Source organism: Elgaria multicarinata, chromosome 9 (genome assembly GCF_023053635.1).
Source record: "Elgaria multicarinata webbii isolate HBS135686 ecotype San Diego chromosome 9, rElgMul1.1.pri, whole genome shotgun sequence".
Classification (NCBI taxonomy): domain Eukaryota; kingdom Metazoa; phylum Chordata; class Lepidosauria; order Squamata; family Anguidae; genus Elgaria; species Elgaria multicarinata.
The window spans coordinates 5,379,133-5,396,308 of record NC_086179.1 but is presented as its reverse complement, the minus strand read 5'-3'; the positions used below and the strand labels follow the sequence as shown (position 1 = coordinate 5,396,308).

Sequence of the window (17,176 nt, the reverse complement as noted above, 5' to 3'; positions counted from 1 at the left end):
ACCGTAATGACAGAGACTTGTCCATCAACCTTAACAGTCACCCAAACCGGGACGTTACCTGAGGGCACTCACCTGTCCTGTGCACCTGATTATCACCGAGACAACTGGCACGCCAAACACAGGTGATCCATTTTATGTGCATGCGCCCCCATGCGCGCTCTCAGAAAGAAATACACCAGCCCTCGTGATATGTGAACATTGGAAGATATGGGGGCAAGGTCATTGACACATTATGTCTATTCTGGCAACTAGCGGACTTGGAAATATGTCTTTTGCAAATAAACAGTGCACCCTTGCACGTATACAAGTCCCCGACGGATGGACGGACGGCACCCCAGAATGCTGCAATGCTCTTAGGACACCAGAACATCAGCAATTGGATATTCTTAATACTACATTGCACACACTGAAGGCGCCTTCACAGTGCGCGGGAGGAGAAAAAGGAAATATTCCTTTTTCTAAATATGGGGGAAAGAAAGCAACTCTGTTATTTATAGCACTAAAGCCGATTGTAAACACAGTTTCGTATATAAATATGCATGGACGTGTTGACAACGTTACTTAAAAAGCCATAACGTTAAAAACCTAAGAGAACCAAGTGCAGAAGAATGGATTTAGTACGAGGTGCCACACAGGCACCCATAAATTCTATCTATGTACAAGTTACCCACGCACACATCATGGAGTAGTCTGAACAGAGACGTATCTGAGGGAGACGTTTCACAGCTCCTTTCAAATAATAACCCCACACCAAATGAGGTTCCTCGCAGAACCTTCTCACCGTTCCAAAAGATTATTTGGTGACGAAAACTATTTCACAGATGCTTGATTGTAATAGCTTATCTGGTCCTTTAAGGCCAGTGTCTCAACCTAGCAGCGCCTCAAGCATCTACAAAACAGTACAGCACCTGAGGAGTGTAACTGCGCTACTCTAACACAGGAGCGGCTGATCGATTCAGGCTAGCAGACGTGGTACCTGGCACATTTCACGCCAGAAATGAAATAACTCTGATGTTGAACGGACGGGGCTTCCCCTTAAGGAACCCTGGGAATTGTAGTTTGGGGAGTGTTCAGCATTAGAGGCCCATTAATCCAACCTCCAGATGTGTTAGGCTACAATTCCCATGATCCCCAGCTAATACAGCCAATGGCATGGCTCCCACTTAAGGTCAGACTATGGCCTTAGCTAGATCTAAGGTTTATCCCGGGGTCGTCCCTGCCTGCCCCCGGGATCCCTTGTGTGTCATTTACATGAACAGGGATGATCCTGGGACAATCCTGGGATAAACCTTAGGTCTAGCTAAGGCTTTGGAGACAAAATGGATACAGAACTGGAAAATGGAGACACCCCTCGCCTCTCCCTGGATGATATCTTGGCCTCCCAGCCCAAAAAAAGTATAAATAACAAAGCCTTGCATTTCGAAAACTAGAGTGTCAGGGTAAATGACAGGCTAGAACCTTTCTCCTTGGCATCTAGTTCTCTACGTGCAAAGAACCAAAAAGCAGTTTGATCACAGTTTAGAATTCTGTTGAGAAGGATCAGCAACTCCAATGTGGATCTTCTACTAATGTTTCTGTAGGAGGGCTTAAATTCCCTCACTTATACACATAAATGCTAATAGGGAGTGTGTGTGTGTGTGTGGGGGGGGCATAACAGAATGCCTGGGCATTGAAGCCAAAGTCTAAGAGGGCAAAGAATGTCTGTCCCCTAGATTTTTTACCCTATGGAGTACCGCTCTCGGCTGTCATCTTCAACTCCTCTTCGCCTGGCACATTCCTTCTGAACTAACATGCATGTTGAAGGCAGCCACCATAATTTACTTTCTCAAGGCCGAAATTTGGCCTAGTGAGCAGTGGTAAACATGGGGTATCTGGGCCTCCCTAAAAGGAAAAAAGGAACTTGCACGCAAAAGCTAGCAGGTCAAGTTGAAGAAAGGTTAGAACCTTTCTCCCTGGCATTCAGTTTTCTATATGGAGGGATTTCTTTTTTCTAGGGAGGAACATTCAGTCATGGGAGCCCCCCATCTGCATTTAGCTGAGCCACTTGACACAGGCTGACCAACTCAGCGAGGACTGTGCCTTAGTCAATTCAAGTTTTGTGCCATTTCAGTTCGCTAGCGCCGAAACCATGCCCAAAGCTGCACCGTACACCAGCTGTCTGAACGGCACCTTGACCTGCAAGCGACATCCTCTGAAGAGAACCAGAAACCAACACGTGAGGACAACCTCATGAGTTTAGTCAATCTCCCCATACCAAATCCAAATAGTATTCGACCCAAAGCTTTGCGTTGGTTACTTTAGAACGACACCATGTTGCCACGTGCTTTGGTGTGGCGCATAATCTCTCTGCGGGCCTATTATGCACCACAATGCCGAATGCGGCTTCCCAAACCACGAGGCCGCACCGGCCCGCACGTATTTACTACAGAACAGAGATGTGTCACGAGTGACCTCGCGGTGGCGCTCACACGTTCACTTTCTAGATGTGGCAGTTCGGCGCGTCCGACTTTGCACGCTTTTGGTTTTCCCAAGATGGCCACCGTGACATGAAACATAAGGAGGAAGTTTACCCTGAAGGTTTGCTGCACAAGACACCCGGCGTAAGAACGAACTGCCCCTCTTAACACGTTGCACCAAAAGCAATCATGGTACTAAAACCAGGCCTGGAATGCGCTAAACCATGTCAAGGTTCACCTCGTCAAAGTTGTTTGAAACCGCAGCAGCCATTAAAAAAAAAGGGGGGGGGATTGGATCCCAGTTTTGTCATACTTAGAGCAGAAATCACAATAGGTCACAGGTAAATAAGGTCCCATTGGTCTACGTGAAGTATGGTCATCGGGGGATCCAACCCAAGTTCTTCCCCGCTTCAGGGGACACATTCATCTGCTTGGCATAGCCAAAATCAGTTATTTTTGTATTACAAATATCCACCCCCCACTTCCATGAGAAGGGAATCCTCTGCACCGTAGGAAGAACCGTTGGAAAAGGTCCCACTTTCCAAGGAGAAGCTGCGAGCTTCTCCAAGGCTGCCCCACAGTTACGCCCGCTTCTGTTTCTCCTCCTCCTCCTCCTCCACTTTCTTCCACTTCTGGTCCAACACGGGCCTCAGGTTGTTCCACACTTCCGTGTACATCAGGGTTCCCACAAAGACAAACGACGTGCCCATCCAGTGCCAGGCGGTGAAGGGGTTCCGGAAATACAGAATGGAGATGATGAGGCTGACAAACTTCCGCAGCGTCACCACCAGTGTGACCGTCAGGGAGGTGCACTCGGTGGTCAAGATGAAGACGCCCCGTATGCAAACGTATCTGAGGAAGGGGGCAGAGTTAAGGAGAAAGAAAACGGGGCGGGGCGGGAAAACAAGGGTGCTTGGCCAGAGGTGCGTGCATGATTTGGATCGATATATCAAGACCAGGTTTTATAGGTCCTTGAGAGAGACGTGGAAGTGATGCAGGGTTGCCTTCCTTAGGCTACGGAGGTTGGTGGGCTGCAGAAGAGGGCACAGAACAGCTTTCCTCCTGGTGCCCTCCAACTGACCAATTCCTCAGCCTGGTACCCTCCAGATGTGTGGGTCGGAAACTCCCATAATTCCCAGCCGATGTCCATGCTGGCTGGGAATTATGGGAGTTTCCGTCCAGCACATCTGGAGGGCACCAGGCAGAGGAAGGATAATTCTTTTAAGAAGTTATAGTTCCCTCAAATGATCTGAGAGAAGTTCCTAACTCTAAAAACAAAGCAAAAAAGGACTCATGACCAACATGTTATTCATGGGCAGAATGCCAGCAGCCGAAAAAAACACCCCCACTACAATTTCCCCGGGGGGGGGGGATGGCTTCAGAAAAATATGATTTGTTACAATTACGAACAATACTACTGCAATGACAAATGAACATTCTGGTAGATTTAGTGCAGTTGTTATTCGTGGAAGATCGTCGCGTGCTTGTGGACTATTGGAAAAATACATTCAGGCACGGCACTGTCAGATCATTAGAATTCTCTGTTATGATCGTCCAAGTTGCATTTTCCAGGTGGTACAGGAAGGATCATTATTATTATTATTATTTAGAATATTTATATATCGCTTCCCATCGAAAATTTTCGGAGCGGTGTACAAGGTAAAATAAAAATAAAAACAGAATAAAACAGTTAAAACAAAATTTAAAAGAAGCAAAAACAGAAATCCAAGGCTGCATGTTAGAGAAAGGCTTCCTGGAATAAAGATGCTTTCAGGAGGCGCCGAAAGGAGTACAAGGATGGCGCCTGCCTGACCTCCAGAGGCAGGAGTTCCACAGGAGGGGGGCCACCACGCTGAAGGCTCTTCCCCTGGTGGATTCCAATCGGAGGATGGATCTAGGTGGAACCACCAGGAGCAGGCCCTCGGATGCCCTCAGTGACCGGGCAGGTTGGTAAGGGAGAAGGCGCTCTCTCAGGTATCCTGGTCCCAAGTTGTTTAGGGCTTTGTACACAAGTACGAGAACCTTAAACCTGGCCCAGTAGCGAATAGGCAGCCAGTGCAGCTCCCTCAGCAGAGGAGTTACATGCTGGAAAGGGGCAGCTCCAGACAACTGCCGAGCTGCAGCGTTCTGCACTAGCTCCAGCTTCCGGAGCAGCTTCAAGGGCAGCCACACATAGAGCGTGTTGCAGTAATCCAATCTTGAGGTTACCAATGCCTGTAGCACCGTGGCCCAGCTATCCCTGTCCAGGAGAGGCCGTAGGTGGCGAACCAACCGAAGATGGTAAAAGGCACTCCGAGCCATGGCGGCTACTTGAGCCTCCAACGACAGAAATGGGTCTAAGAGTAGCCCCAAACTACGAACCTGTTCTTTCAGAGGCAGGGCAACCCCATCCAGAACAGGCAATGAGCCTGTCTCCCAGACTCGGGAACCACTCACCCACAGGGCTTCCGTCTTGCCAGGATTCAGTCTCAGTTTATTGGCCCTCATCCAGCCCATTACTGAGTCTAGGCACTGGTCCAGGACCTGCACAGCCTCACCTGATTCAGTTGCCACAGGGAGATAGAGCTGCGTGTCATCAGCGTATTGATGGCATTTAGCTCCAAATCCCCTAATGACCGCTCCCAACGGCTTCATATAGATGTTAAATAACGCTGGGGACAAGATGGTGCCCTGCGGCACTCCATAGCTCAATTGCCAGGAGGCCGAGGACTGGTCACCCAATGCTACTCTCTGAAAACGACCCCGTAGGTAGGACCTGAACCACTGTAAAACAGTGTAATAATAATAATAATAATAATAATAAGGATAACGTGTTGGATTTGGAGGAGGGGCCATAGCTCAGCGTGATGGAGCACATGCTTGGCATGCAGAAGGTCCCAGGTATTTTATCTCCAGGGCGGTGTACACAATCCTCCTCTTCTCTTCTTGATCCTCCCAGAGTGCAGGACACGGAATAACGGGCTCAAGTTAAAGGAAGCCAGATTCCAGCTGGACATCAGGAAAAACTTCCTGCCTGTTAGAGCAGTACGACAATGGAACCAGTTACCTAGGGAAGTTGTGGGCTCTCCCACCCTAGAGGCCTTCAAGAGGCAGCTGGACAGCTGCCTGTCAGGGATGCTTTAGGGTGGATTCCTGCACTGAGCAGGGGGTTGGACTCGATGGCCTTGTAGGCCCCTTCCCACTCTGCTATTCTATGATTCTATGATTCCTCTCCATGTTACCCTCACAAGAACTACCCTGTGAGGTAGGTTGGGCTGGGAGTCTGTGACCGACCCAAAATCAGCCAGTGGGTTTCCATGGCCATGTGGGGACTAGAACCCAGGATCTCCTGTCTGCCTTAGCCACTACACCTTAGCCACTACAGCACACTGGCTTTCTTCCCTCGCTCTCAGGTAGAGCGAGGAAAGAATCCTGTCTAAAAACCTAGAAAGCCGCTGCTGCCAGTCAGTGTCAACAATACTGGGCTACAGGGACACACTATAAGGCAGCTTCCTCTGTCCCTCTTTCAAATACTTTTGTTTTGTTTTTTAACTTGGTGTTCCCGCGTTGTTGTTTTCTGTTGCTTGTTTTTACGACCTCCAGTAGAGGCAATAAAACTATGTACACCAGTTGCTGGGGAACATGGCCGGCAGGGTGCTGTCGCACTCGGGTCCTACCGGTGGCTTTCCTGTGGGCTGCTGGTCAGCCGCTGTGTGAACAGAGGGCTGGACTAGATGGATCCTTGTTCTGATCCAGCATCAGGGCTCTTCTGACGTCCTTATGACTGTCTCAAGATGTAAAATATGACCATTGTGTATGTATTTTTGTACGTATGTACATTAAAAGGGCATAAAGCTTTACATAAGCTTCTTTCTCTTTTCCTTTTTGAAATGCAAAAAATGTAACACGTTCCTTGCCACACGACGTCAATAATTTAGAACGTGAGCATCTTGGGAACAGATGTAACCATCCAATTCTCGCTGTGTGTGTGTGAAAATGTGTGTCCATAGCCACATGGATAAAGCAGGAAGGAAAGGAAAGGAACCTCTCGTGCAAGCCCTGAGTCATTACTGACTCTTGGAGGGACGCCCGCTTTCGCTGACGTTTTCCTGGCAGGCTTTATAGCGGGGTGGTTTGCCGTTGCCTTCCCCGGCCATTATTACCTTTCCCCCAGCTAACTGGGTACTCATTTTACCGACCTCGGGAGGATGGAAGGCTGAGTCGACCCGAGCCGGCTGCCTGAAACCAGCTTCCACTGGGATTGAACTCAGGCCGTGGGGAGAGTTTCGGCTGCAGAAACTGCTGCTTTACTGCTCTGCGCCACACGAGGCTCGGATAAAGCAGAATATGTATCAATTCAGAAAACTCCCCATGAATTTGTGTGGTGGCGAAGTAATACGCTCACCTGCGCACATAGGTGTCAAATATGAGCCAGACACCCCAGGCAGATGTCCCATGCGCTTGACTGTCTACTTCTCTTCCCAGCCCCCTACTTTTTAGAGGGGGGGTTGAACATGCTGGGCATCAGCACAGCTCACACATGACATCTTCTATATGGAGGGAGAGGACAGATGCTCATTGACCATACAAAGGGTGCGGGATAGGCAGCCGAATTGGAGCTGCGTCTAACGAGAATTGAAAAATTAGTTCTGCAGAACCTGAGATTAGGACAGGGGAGAAATTCGTTCAGTTAGCATTAAAATGTTGCACTTTTCAATCGCTGCGCAAAAGAATGAACTCTGTTATCCTTCAACATTCACGTATTCCGAATTTTGCCAAGGAGTTCTCCAATCCAAGAACGTGTACAAAAATGGGTATATTTGAGAAAATAATGTTCAAGCGTGCATGATATTAGGAACGCCACTTGCATACGTTTTGTATATCAGGCAAAGATGCATGTATTAGAAGAAATGCACATAAATACACACTACATCAGTGTGGTGTAGTGGCTGAAGTGCTGGACTGGGAGTTGGGAGATCCGGGTTCGAGTCCCCACTCGGCCATGGAAACCCATTGGGTGACTTTGGGCCGGTCACAGCCTCTCAGCCCAACCCACCTCACAGGGTTGTTGTTGTGAGGATAACATGGAGAGGAGGATTGTGTACGTTGCCTTGGGTTCCTTGCAGGAAAAAAGTCGGGATATAAATGCAGTAATAAATATTTTCATGCAAACTTTTTTTAAAAAAAAAAAAAAAATCTCAACGCTCAGGAGGAACCGAACCCAAGACGGAGAAAAGCTGGAACTGAACCAGCCTTAAGATTGGAAAAATGCAGAAACTGAGCGAAACTGAAACCGAGAGATTTGACCATCCCTATGTGAGATTCAGAAAACCAATCCACCTGCACGGGATGGACGTCTGTGAAAAGGATACTGAGTTATGACGTTCATGATGAGGTAGAACCACATTATGGGCAAAGTGAGCCCAACCAGTGGCAGCTGGAATGGTTCTGCAAAAGAGGAGAGAAATATGAGGACGCCTCTGATGACTGTTGCACCCGTGTCCTGCTTTGTGGTCCCTGGTCAACAGCTGGTTGGCCACTGTGGGAACAGAGTGCTGGACTAGATGGACCCTGAGTCTGATGCAGCATCAGGGCTCTTCTGATGTTCTTACGACCTCTTTCTCTCCCCAAGGAGAGAAGGCTATCAATGTCTACCAGCCCTGGTGGCTATGTGCAACCTCCAGTGTCAGAGGCAGGAAGCCTGTATACACTAGTTGTTGGGGAACATGGGTGGGAGGGTGCTGTTGCACCATGCCCTGCTAGTGGGTCTCTGGCCGACGGCTGGTTGGCCACTGCGGGAACAGAGTGTTGGACTAGATCAGTGGTTCCCAAACTTTTTCAGGTCACTGCCCCCTTGGTTCCACAAACTCATGCCCAGTACCCCCTACCCTATAAAAATCATTATTCAGAATAGCGGTTTTCAACGACCGACTAAGGAAGATAATAACAATAAAATTCAAAACAGTAACAATTAATTGAATATTTATTCAAAGTCCAATTTTTTAGTTTATTCAATTAAACTTGATCCAGTGATATCATCTTTTCAAAGTCTGATAGTCATTTAGCAAGAATATTAGATATCACATTTAGTAACTAGGGTAGAGTACCTCACTATTCTGTAAAATGCTTAATGGGATGGAGGGGCTTGATGAAGTGATACCAGTTTCCCAATGTCTGGTTTAAAGTCACTTAACATGAGTCTTAAATCACCACGTTTAGTAATCTGGAGTTGATTTCTTTGCTTGGAGAGAATTAGGCAGACCACACTAAAACCACATTCCACCAAATATGACGTTGGAAATGCAACCAGGAGCTTCTGAACCACTCTCCATAGTGCAGGATAGCAGGGCACACCAAGCAAGGGATGTCCCTTCATTAGCATTTTGGTGCTTTTGAAACATTTCAATTCACCGTTACAAGGACTCTTCTTAAACGGTATTAATACATGTGTGGATTCTTCCCCTCTATGGCTTGGGACCAAACTACCTTCTCCCATAAAAATGTCCCTGGGTTTTAAGACCTTCTGGAGAGGCGCTTCTCGGAAAAGACCACCTCGAGCGCCCCCCTGCCGCCCCTTTGCCTCTTAACACCCCCCTATGCAATCCCATAGCCCCCAAGGGGGCAGTACCGCCCACTTTGGGAACCACTGGACTAGATGGGCCTTTGGTCTAATCCAGAATCAGGGCGCTCGTCTTATGACTTTGGGCAGCTATGCAAAAGGTGGAGGAGAGAGAGGTCCACCAGACCACCCACCCATCTGCTCTCACCTCCCAGCTCTGTTCTCCTGGGCACTGAAAAGCAACCCCCCAAAACCCCAAACCCACCCAATAAAAAGAAATCCCCGAGACAAAAATTCTCGATTACATTCTTCGTTATCTTTCTGACCGATCTTCCCTTGAGCAAATCTGTATATTTCTAGCTGGCAATAATGTATTCATTACTGATCTGGTTGCAAAATTCGCCTTAGCCGGCAAGTAAGTTGAGAGCCAGGCACCAAGACTCCCGACAAGTTTCATAATGGAGAGTTGGAGGTTTCGTTCCGGTATATGTACTGATCTAGTTCCCCAATTGCGAGTCCTTAATGTATATTAATGTGATTTTTCTCTTTATATTCCAATTGTGTTCATTATTTTAATTTTAATTTTTGTTATCCATTTTAACCTATTTAACTTATTTATTTTAGCTTACCTTTTCACTTGTTTTTATTTATTTATTTATTTATTTATTTATTGTCAATTTTTTATTATTATTATCATGTCAAATTGTGATGGCTTATCGCTTTTAGCAATAAAGATTTCATTCATCTAGATGGGGCCAAGGCAGGGGGGCTGAACGCCAGGTCCGTGGGTCAAATCCGGCCTGCCTGGGGTCCAAATGTGACCAGCTCCGCCCCTTCCTGCCAACCTCCAGTCATTTTTTGATTTCCTGGTTTCCCAGCAGTTCCCTCCCCCCCATCTAAAAGACTGGAATATCAATCCTAAAGCTTAGTTACTGGCAGTAAGAACTTTAATCTACAATATGCTGGTATCTGGGGGTATTTTTTGGCCCCACCCTGTCGTCTTTAGCTCCGCCTCCTTTCGCCTCTGCCCCCTGCCCACCACTGTAATGTGCACCCCCCCACACACACACACAAGAACGTCTCCAAACTTGAACTTGTCCCCTGGGCTGAAGGAGGTTCAAACCCCCCCAGGGCTAAGTATTCATCTAGTCCACAGTTCCAGCAGTAGTTGTGCCACCTAGAAGGCCAAACAAGCCCCTGGCCTGAGGGTCCGGAGCCCTGCGGTCACAGGAAGCAGAATACCCGGCCTCGGATGGGGGGAAGCAGCCCAGGAACAGAGCCCAGCGCACGGGACAACCACGAGGAAGCATCCGACTTACCGGAGTGGCTGAAGAGCAGCGCGTGCTTGCAGATGTCGGGAGCCAGGAGGAGAAAACCCGGGATGGGGAGCGCGTGCTGTCACAGGAGGAAAGGCGGAGAAGGGCTTTAGAGGGAGGCCAAATGGAGAACCTGACCAGGTCACGGGGGCTAAAGGAGCAGCCGGTGTTTCCTCTCTTTCATGCACCCAGTAGCCCTTCAAAGGCTATTCCGGAGAAGGGCCGAGACTCAATTCAAGAAACCTTCACCATGGAATCATGGAGTTGGAGGGGGTCTTGGAGGCCATCTAGTCCAACCCCCTCCCCCACTGCGTGAAGCAGGAAACCCAGAGCTGGTGCATCTCCAACAGATGGCTGCCTGGCCGTTGTTTGAAGACCCCCAGTGAGGGAGAGCCCATAACCTCCCCTTTAGCTCATCAATTCCGTTACTGAATGACTCTTACCCTTAAAAAAGCTGCCCCTAATGTTCAACCGAAATCTGCCTGCCTGTGACATAAGCCCGACAGGAGGGGCTGTGGCTCAGTGGCAGAGCATCTGCTTTACATGCTGAAGGTCTCGGGTTCGATTCCACGGCACCTCCAGGAGGCCTGGAAAAACTCCTGCCTTAAACCTTGGAGAGCCGCTGCTGCCAGTCAGTGTTGGCATTACTGAGCTGGATGGACCAAGTATCTGACTCAGTTCCTGTGTTCCTATGACAGATGTAGTCTTGCCCTCTTCGATGTGACAGCCCTGCAGGGATTTGAAGATGGCTGCCATGTCTCCCCCCCACCCCCCACGCCTCTGTCTCTTCTGCAGGCTAAACATGTCTACTTCCTTCAACCTTTTTTTAGGGGCCTCGTTTTCTACACCTCTGACCATCTTTGTGGCTCTCCTGGGTCCCTGTCTGTCTCCTTCCTAAGGTGCAGCACCCAGGACCGGACGCAGGACTCCAGGTAAGTGATAATGCATCCAGTCAATTGGGTTTCGATTTATTTATCGGTCAATTGCTCAAATCTGCATAAGACTCAAAAAACAGGTTTGAAGAAGAAAAATGCACACATCTTATTTTGTAGATGGTGCGTGTATGTATTCGGGATGTCAGAGAGGTCCGTTCAGGGGTGGCGCTCAGCAGGTTTTGGCTTTCTCACCCTCCCCCAGACTCCAGCTTGCGTGATGTGTCAGACCACTCCCAAGTTTTTTTCAAGGGGAGGAGGGTATTTGGGCAAATTGCAACCTGCGCAAAATTGCAGCCTTAAATAGCACAATTTGTGGGTGCAATTAGTCCAGTTTGCAAAAAAAATGGTGGCTGTAAATGGTCTAATTCACGCGAATTAGACCATTTTTGCCTGCAATTTTGTGCAAATTGCTTCCTTGACGGACGCCATTTTGCGCAGAAAAGTGATTTGCTGAGTTTGTTTGTGGGCCTCGTTTTTAAACGGCTGCTCTGTATGTGCGCTTCTTCTAAACCCTGTCTGTGAGCTGCAGTTTTTAGATGCACTTAGCTTTTAAAAAAAGAATACAAAGCCAAATTAAATCATAGAATCATAGAATAGCAGAGCCGGAAGGGGCCTACAAGGCCATCGAGTCCAACCCCCTGCTCAATGCAGGAATCCACCCTAAAGCATCCTTGACAGATGGTTGTCCAGCTGCCTCTTGAAGGCCTCTAGTGTGGGAGAGCCCACAACCTCCCTAGGTAGCTGGTTCCATTGTCGTACTGCTCTAACAGTCGGGAAGTTTTTCCTGATGTCCAGCTGGAATCTGGCTTCCTTTAACTTGAGCCCATTATTCCGTGTCCTGCACTCTGGGAGGATCGAGAAGAGATCCTGGCCCTCCTCTGTGTGACAACCTTTCAAGTATTTGAAGAGTGCTATCATGTATCCCCTCAATCTTCTCTTCTCCAGGCTAAACATGCCCAGTTCTTTCAGTCTCTCTTCATAGGGCTTTGTTTCCAGACCCCTGATCATCCTGGCTGCCCTCCTCTGAACACGCTCCAGCTTGTCTGCGTCCTTCTTGAATTGTGGAGCCCAGAACTGGACGCAATACTCTAGATGAGGCCTAACCAGGGCCGAATAGAGAGGAACCAGGACCTCACGTGATTTGGAAGCTATACTTCTATTAATGCAGCCCCAAATAGCATTGGCCTTTCTTGCAGCCCTATCGCACTGTTGGCTCCTATTCAGCTTGCTATCTACAACAATTCCAAGATCCTTCTTGTTTGAGAAGCGTCGCGTCTGCTTACGTTGTAGAAAAGGGCCTCCTTGGAGTGCTTGCCAAACTTCTTGTAGAGGGTTTCCTGAAAGATCCCCATCCGGGCGGACATGAGAAGGGCGAAGGTCAGCGCAGCGATACCTGCAACGCAAAGAGCGGCCTGAGTACGCTGCGTTTGCCGCTGGTAGCAATCGCTTCTGTTGGATGGGATTTGCTCCCAGGATCTGCACTGGTTTTCATCCCTCTCCCCATGGCCAGCAAAAGCAGAATTAAGGATGCGTATACATGTGCACTTAAATGCCATTCTTTTCAGTGGAAAGGCAGGCTACAAATCAAATAGGTAAATGAACAAATGTGTACGCTATCAGAAGGTTTAAGGCAATTTGAAAGCGCACACTCTGCCTTGTATACAGACATACAAATTCCCTTTCCGGGATCAGTTGCAGCAGATAAACAGAAACCGGTTATGCACAGCACCAACTGGCTGGCACTCGTGACATCACAAACCCATCGCCCTTTCCATCCCTTAAATGGTATAGCAGCTTTTTTAAAAAAAAGTTCCTTAAACGAAGTGATGAGTGTACATTTCTATGAAGCTGAGCTTAATTAAAGCCAGGCAGCCCAAGTCTGGAATTGGGGGAGGATTAAGTTAGACAGTAGGTAAGTGTTTGATTCAGTACGGCTGTTGAATCTGTTGTGAAGATGAAGGAGGAAACCAGGCTGTTTTCTTGAGAGAATAAACGGCAATTAAGTTTTGTATAGGAGTATTTATTTATTTATTTATTTATTTAATTTCTATACCGCCCAATAGCCGGAGCTCTCTGGGCGGTTCACAAAAAGTATGTTTGCACGCACCTTGTTATGGAAAATGTATAATATATTTGCAGAATTCAAGGTGCCCAATTCAAGGTGCTGGTTTTAACCTATAAAGCCTTACACGGTTTGGGACCACAATACCTGATGGAACGCCTCTCCCGACGTGAACCTACCCGTACACTGCGCTCAACATCTAAGGCCCTCCTCCGAGTGCCTACTCCGAGGGAAGCTCGGAGGATGGCAACAAGGGAGAGGGCCTTTTCAGTGGTGGCCCCCCGACTGTGGAATGATCTCCCTGACGAGGCTCACCTGGCACCAACATTGTTATCTTTTCGGTGCCAGGTTAAGACTTTTCTCTTCTCCCAGGCAGTTAACAACATCTGCTGAGGTTTTTTTTTAACTGACCCCAGAATAGTTGTTTGTAAATGGATATTGTTGTTTTTAAATTTTTGTATATTTGTTTTTAATGTTCACTGTTTTAATTTTTGTGAACTGCCCAGAGAGCTTCAGCTATGGGGTGGTATATAAATGTAATAAATAAATAAATAAATAAATAAATAAATTCAGGTTGCAAAGTTTGGCTCAGAATTTGAATCCCTTTGTGGTCCAGAGTACGCAGTACCTTTTCCCCAGCCAAGCAGTTTCTGGGCTACCTTGTCTTACAAATAAGCCCCCAAAAGCTACTATCCCACAAACAGTGTTACTAGCCTCATGGCCACGCATTCGAATGCTAGCCATAACAGGAAAAAACAAAAGAGTCCAGGTTTTGTACATTTTCTCAGCTTGGTCGCCTCTTATTCACCCTGGGTGACCAAGCAAGGATTGTAAGCCTGGATTATTCTCACAAAACCGTTAGTTCATCACATAATTATCATTATTTTTAAAAGAGGGAAAATCCATTTAAAAAAGAAACAGATGGAGAGAAATGTTCCAAAGAAGGGAGATGGGTTGGCGATATCTCAACCACTGGCCTATTTGTGCTGTGCATTTCCGGCTTCTGCTGCCAACGGCTCAGAAAGGAATTAGGTTTGGGGCAGTTACAGACCTAGCAGCCACCAGATGAAGGCAGACACGCTCTCTTCGTCTTCACTTGCGCTCGACATGGAACTCTAAAGAAGCAAAAGCGAGAGAAAGACATTTTTTAACCTTTACAAGTTTGCATTTAGATAGAGGGTTAGGCTGAAGCCAGACTTCCTACAGGCTGAAGCCAGACTTCCTACGGGCTGAAGCCAGACTTCCTACGGGCTGAAGCCAGACTTCCTACGGGCTGAAGCCAGACTTCCTACGGGCTGAAGCCAGACTTCCTACGGGCTGAAGCCAGACTTCCTACGGGCTGAAGCCAGACTTCCTACGGGCTGAAGCCAGACTTCCTACGGGCTGAAGCCAGACTTCCTACGGGCTGAAGCCAGACTTCCTATAGCTGAAGCCAGACTTCCTATAGGCTGAAGCCAGACTTCCTATAGGCTGAAGCCAGACTTCCTATAGGCTGAAGCCAGACTTCCTATAGGCTGAAGCCAGACTTCCTATAGGCTGAAGCCAGACTTCCTATAGGCTGAAGCCAGACTTCCTATGGCTGAAGCCAGACTTCCTATAGGCTGAAGCCAGACTTCCTATGGCTGAAGCCAGACTTCCTATAGGCTGAAGCCAGACTTCCTATAGGCTGAAGCCAGACTTCCTATAGGCTGAAGCCAGACTTCCTATAGGCTGAAGCCAGACTTCCTATGGCTGAAGCCAGACTTCCTATAGGCTGAAGCCAGACTTCCTATAGGCTGAAGCCAGACTTCCTATGGCTGAAGCCAGACTTCCTATAGGCTGAAGCCAGACTTCCTATAGGCTGAAGCCAGACTTCCTATGGCTGAAGCCAGACTTCCTATAGGCTGAAGCCAGACTTCCTATAGGCTGAAGCCAGACTTCCTATAGGCTGAAGCCAGACTTCCTATAGGCTGAAGCCAGACTTCCTATAGCTGAAGCCAGACTTCCTATAGGCTGAAGCCAGACTTCCTATAGGCTGAAGCCAGACTTCCTATAGGCTGAAGCCAGACTTCCTATAGGCTGAAGCCAGACTTCCTATAGGCTGAAGCCAGACTTCCTATAGGCTGAAGCCAGACTTCCTATAGGCTGAAGACAGACTTCCTATAGCTGAAGCCAGACTTCCTATAGGCTGAAGCCAGACTTCCTATAGGCTGAAGCCAGACTTCCTATAGGCTGAAGACAGACTTCCTATAGCTGAAGCCAGACTTCCTATAGGCTGAAGCCAGACTTCCTATAGGCTGAAGCCAGACTTCCTATGAATGGCTAAATGTGAAAGGAAAAAAAAATTGTAACACAAGGGCAGCTTGTTAGGGTGGAGGGACACTGGCTCAGTTCAGACAAGACGTTTCTCTACGATGGTTTTGGAATTCCACAGTGGAGTTTTTGCACCACCGTTGAGAAATGTGTTGTCTGGCGGGGAAACTCCATGCAACGGTTGAGGGTTTTTTTAAAAAAAACAAACACTCCACGCTGTGCAGAGCAGAGTTCCTGCACAACCATTGCGTTGTGTGGTCGGCTCCATGGAGTTTTCCGTTGCGTCGAGTGGACTTTTCCCACTGGCTACAGAGTTCCCTGGCAAGAGCGGCGAAAGGAGCAAGTGCCACTCTAGGAGAGCCGCTGGGATTGGTTTTTTTGCAGCAGTGGCTGTTGGGATACCATTGGGAGGACCAGGGGAGGAGAGAAGGCAGAGGAACTGTCAATCAAACATCACAATGGATTTTACTCAACTCCACGGTCACCCACAGTCACACAACGGTGGCGTTAGGACACGCTGTGTGGGAAGCACCCCCTAGGTACTCAACCATTGAGTGGAGTTTTCACACTGCGTTGACTGTGTTGTCTGAACTGAGCCACTATCTATCAAATATCCATCTAGGAACAAGCTGAGCATCTCACCAATAGACTCAAGAATAAAGCGGATACTACCAAGATGTAAGGAATTCAAAGCTATGGGGCGCATGTTCGCCTGTGTAGCTGGAACGCTACACTACACACAATCTCCAAAGAGAAATTAACACAAAGACTCGCCCCTTTACTACTTACATGGATTCCTCCCCGCCTCCCCGTTTCCCTTATAAACATTCAGAAAAGAAACAAAAAAACAGCCATGTTTACAAAGAGGTTGAAAACACTCGAAAAGGAGGGCGGCGGGTTTGTGACGTCTCACGCGCTGGCCAATCAGTGCTGGGCATAGCAACTTGGCAAGACAATCAGAAAAAAAGTCAGGTAGGAGCAGCAGGGGCCAGATAGAAATGCTTTGGGAGGCAGTTTGCAAGCTGCCCATCACTGCCACGAGGAATTGGGGGAGGAGCCCATCCCTGGTTTAGGACAGGGAACTGGACAATGCGGATTTCTGATTGTGAGTTGCATGAAAGACAAAAGTTGTGAGCGGGGGTGAGGGGAGAAGGCATGCAGCTACTGATATCTTGGGGAGGGGAGAGGGACCCATGGCCACCATTACCACTTGTTTCGCGGACATGAAGGTGCAGGTGAAGATCCCCAAGGACACCAGGGCTATGGAGGCGTATTTGGAGACAGTATACCTGTGCAAGAGGAGGACAGGAAGAGCGTCAGCAGAACAAGGGCAACCCAGTACCGTGCAGCAAGCCCTAAATCTGGAGCGCCCAGGTACAGGGAGGGTGAATGTAGACACCTGCATTGCCAGGGTCAGTGCACAAACCGGCATCGTTCAGTTCAGGACCCGGGATAGAAAAGCCTTGAGCAGCCTAATCCAAACTGGTGCCTTCCCGGGAGGGGTTGGGGTGTGTGTGTTTGGGACTACAAATCCCATTGTCCGCAACCACTGCCCCACCCACCTAGGAGATGCCAAG

At 48.2% G+C, this 17,176-nt stretch overlaps 1 protein-coding gene across 1 annotated transcript in view; it reads right to left on the bottom strand.

Annotated features, from left to right (window-relative positions):
• Positions 1-2,962: 2,962 nt before the first annotated feature.
• Positions 2,963-17,176, bottom strand: part of SLC35B4 (solute carrier family 35 member B4) — a 31,735-nt gene continuing 17,521 nt past the window's right edge. The window contains exons 5-10 of the mRNA XM_063133982.1: positions 16,807-16,888; positions 14,359-14,422; positions 12,529-12,638; positions 10,314-10,389; positions 7,808-7,883; positions 2,963-3,308 (exon numbers count right to left, since the gene is read on the bottom strand). Of these exons, the coding sequence (XP_062990052.1) occupies positions 3,038-3,308; positions 7,808-7,883; positions 10,314-10,389; positions 12,529-12,638; positions 14,359-14,422; positions 16,807-16,888 (679 nt within the window). The 3' untranslated portion in view covers positions 2,963-3,037. The remainder of the gene's footprint in view (positions 3,309-7,807; positions 7,884-10,313; positions 10,390-12,528; positions 12,639-14,358; positions 14,423-16,806; positions 16,889-17,176) is intronic.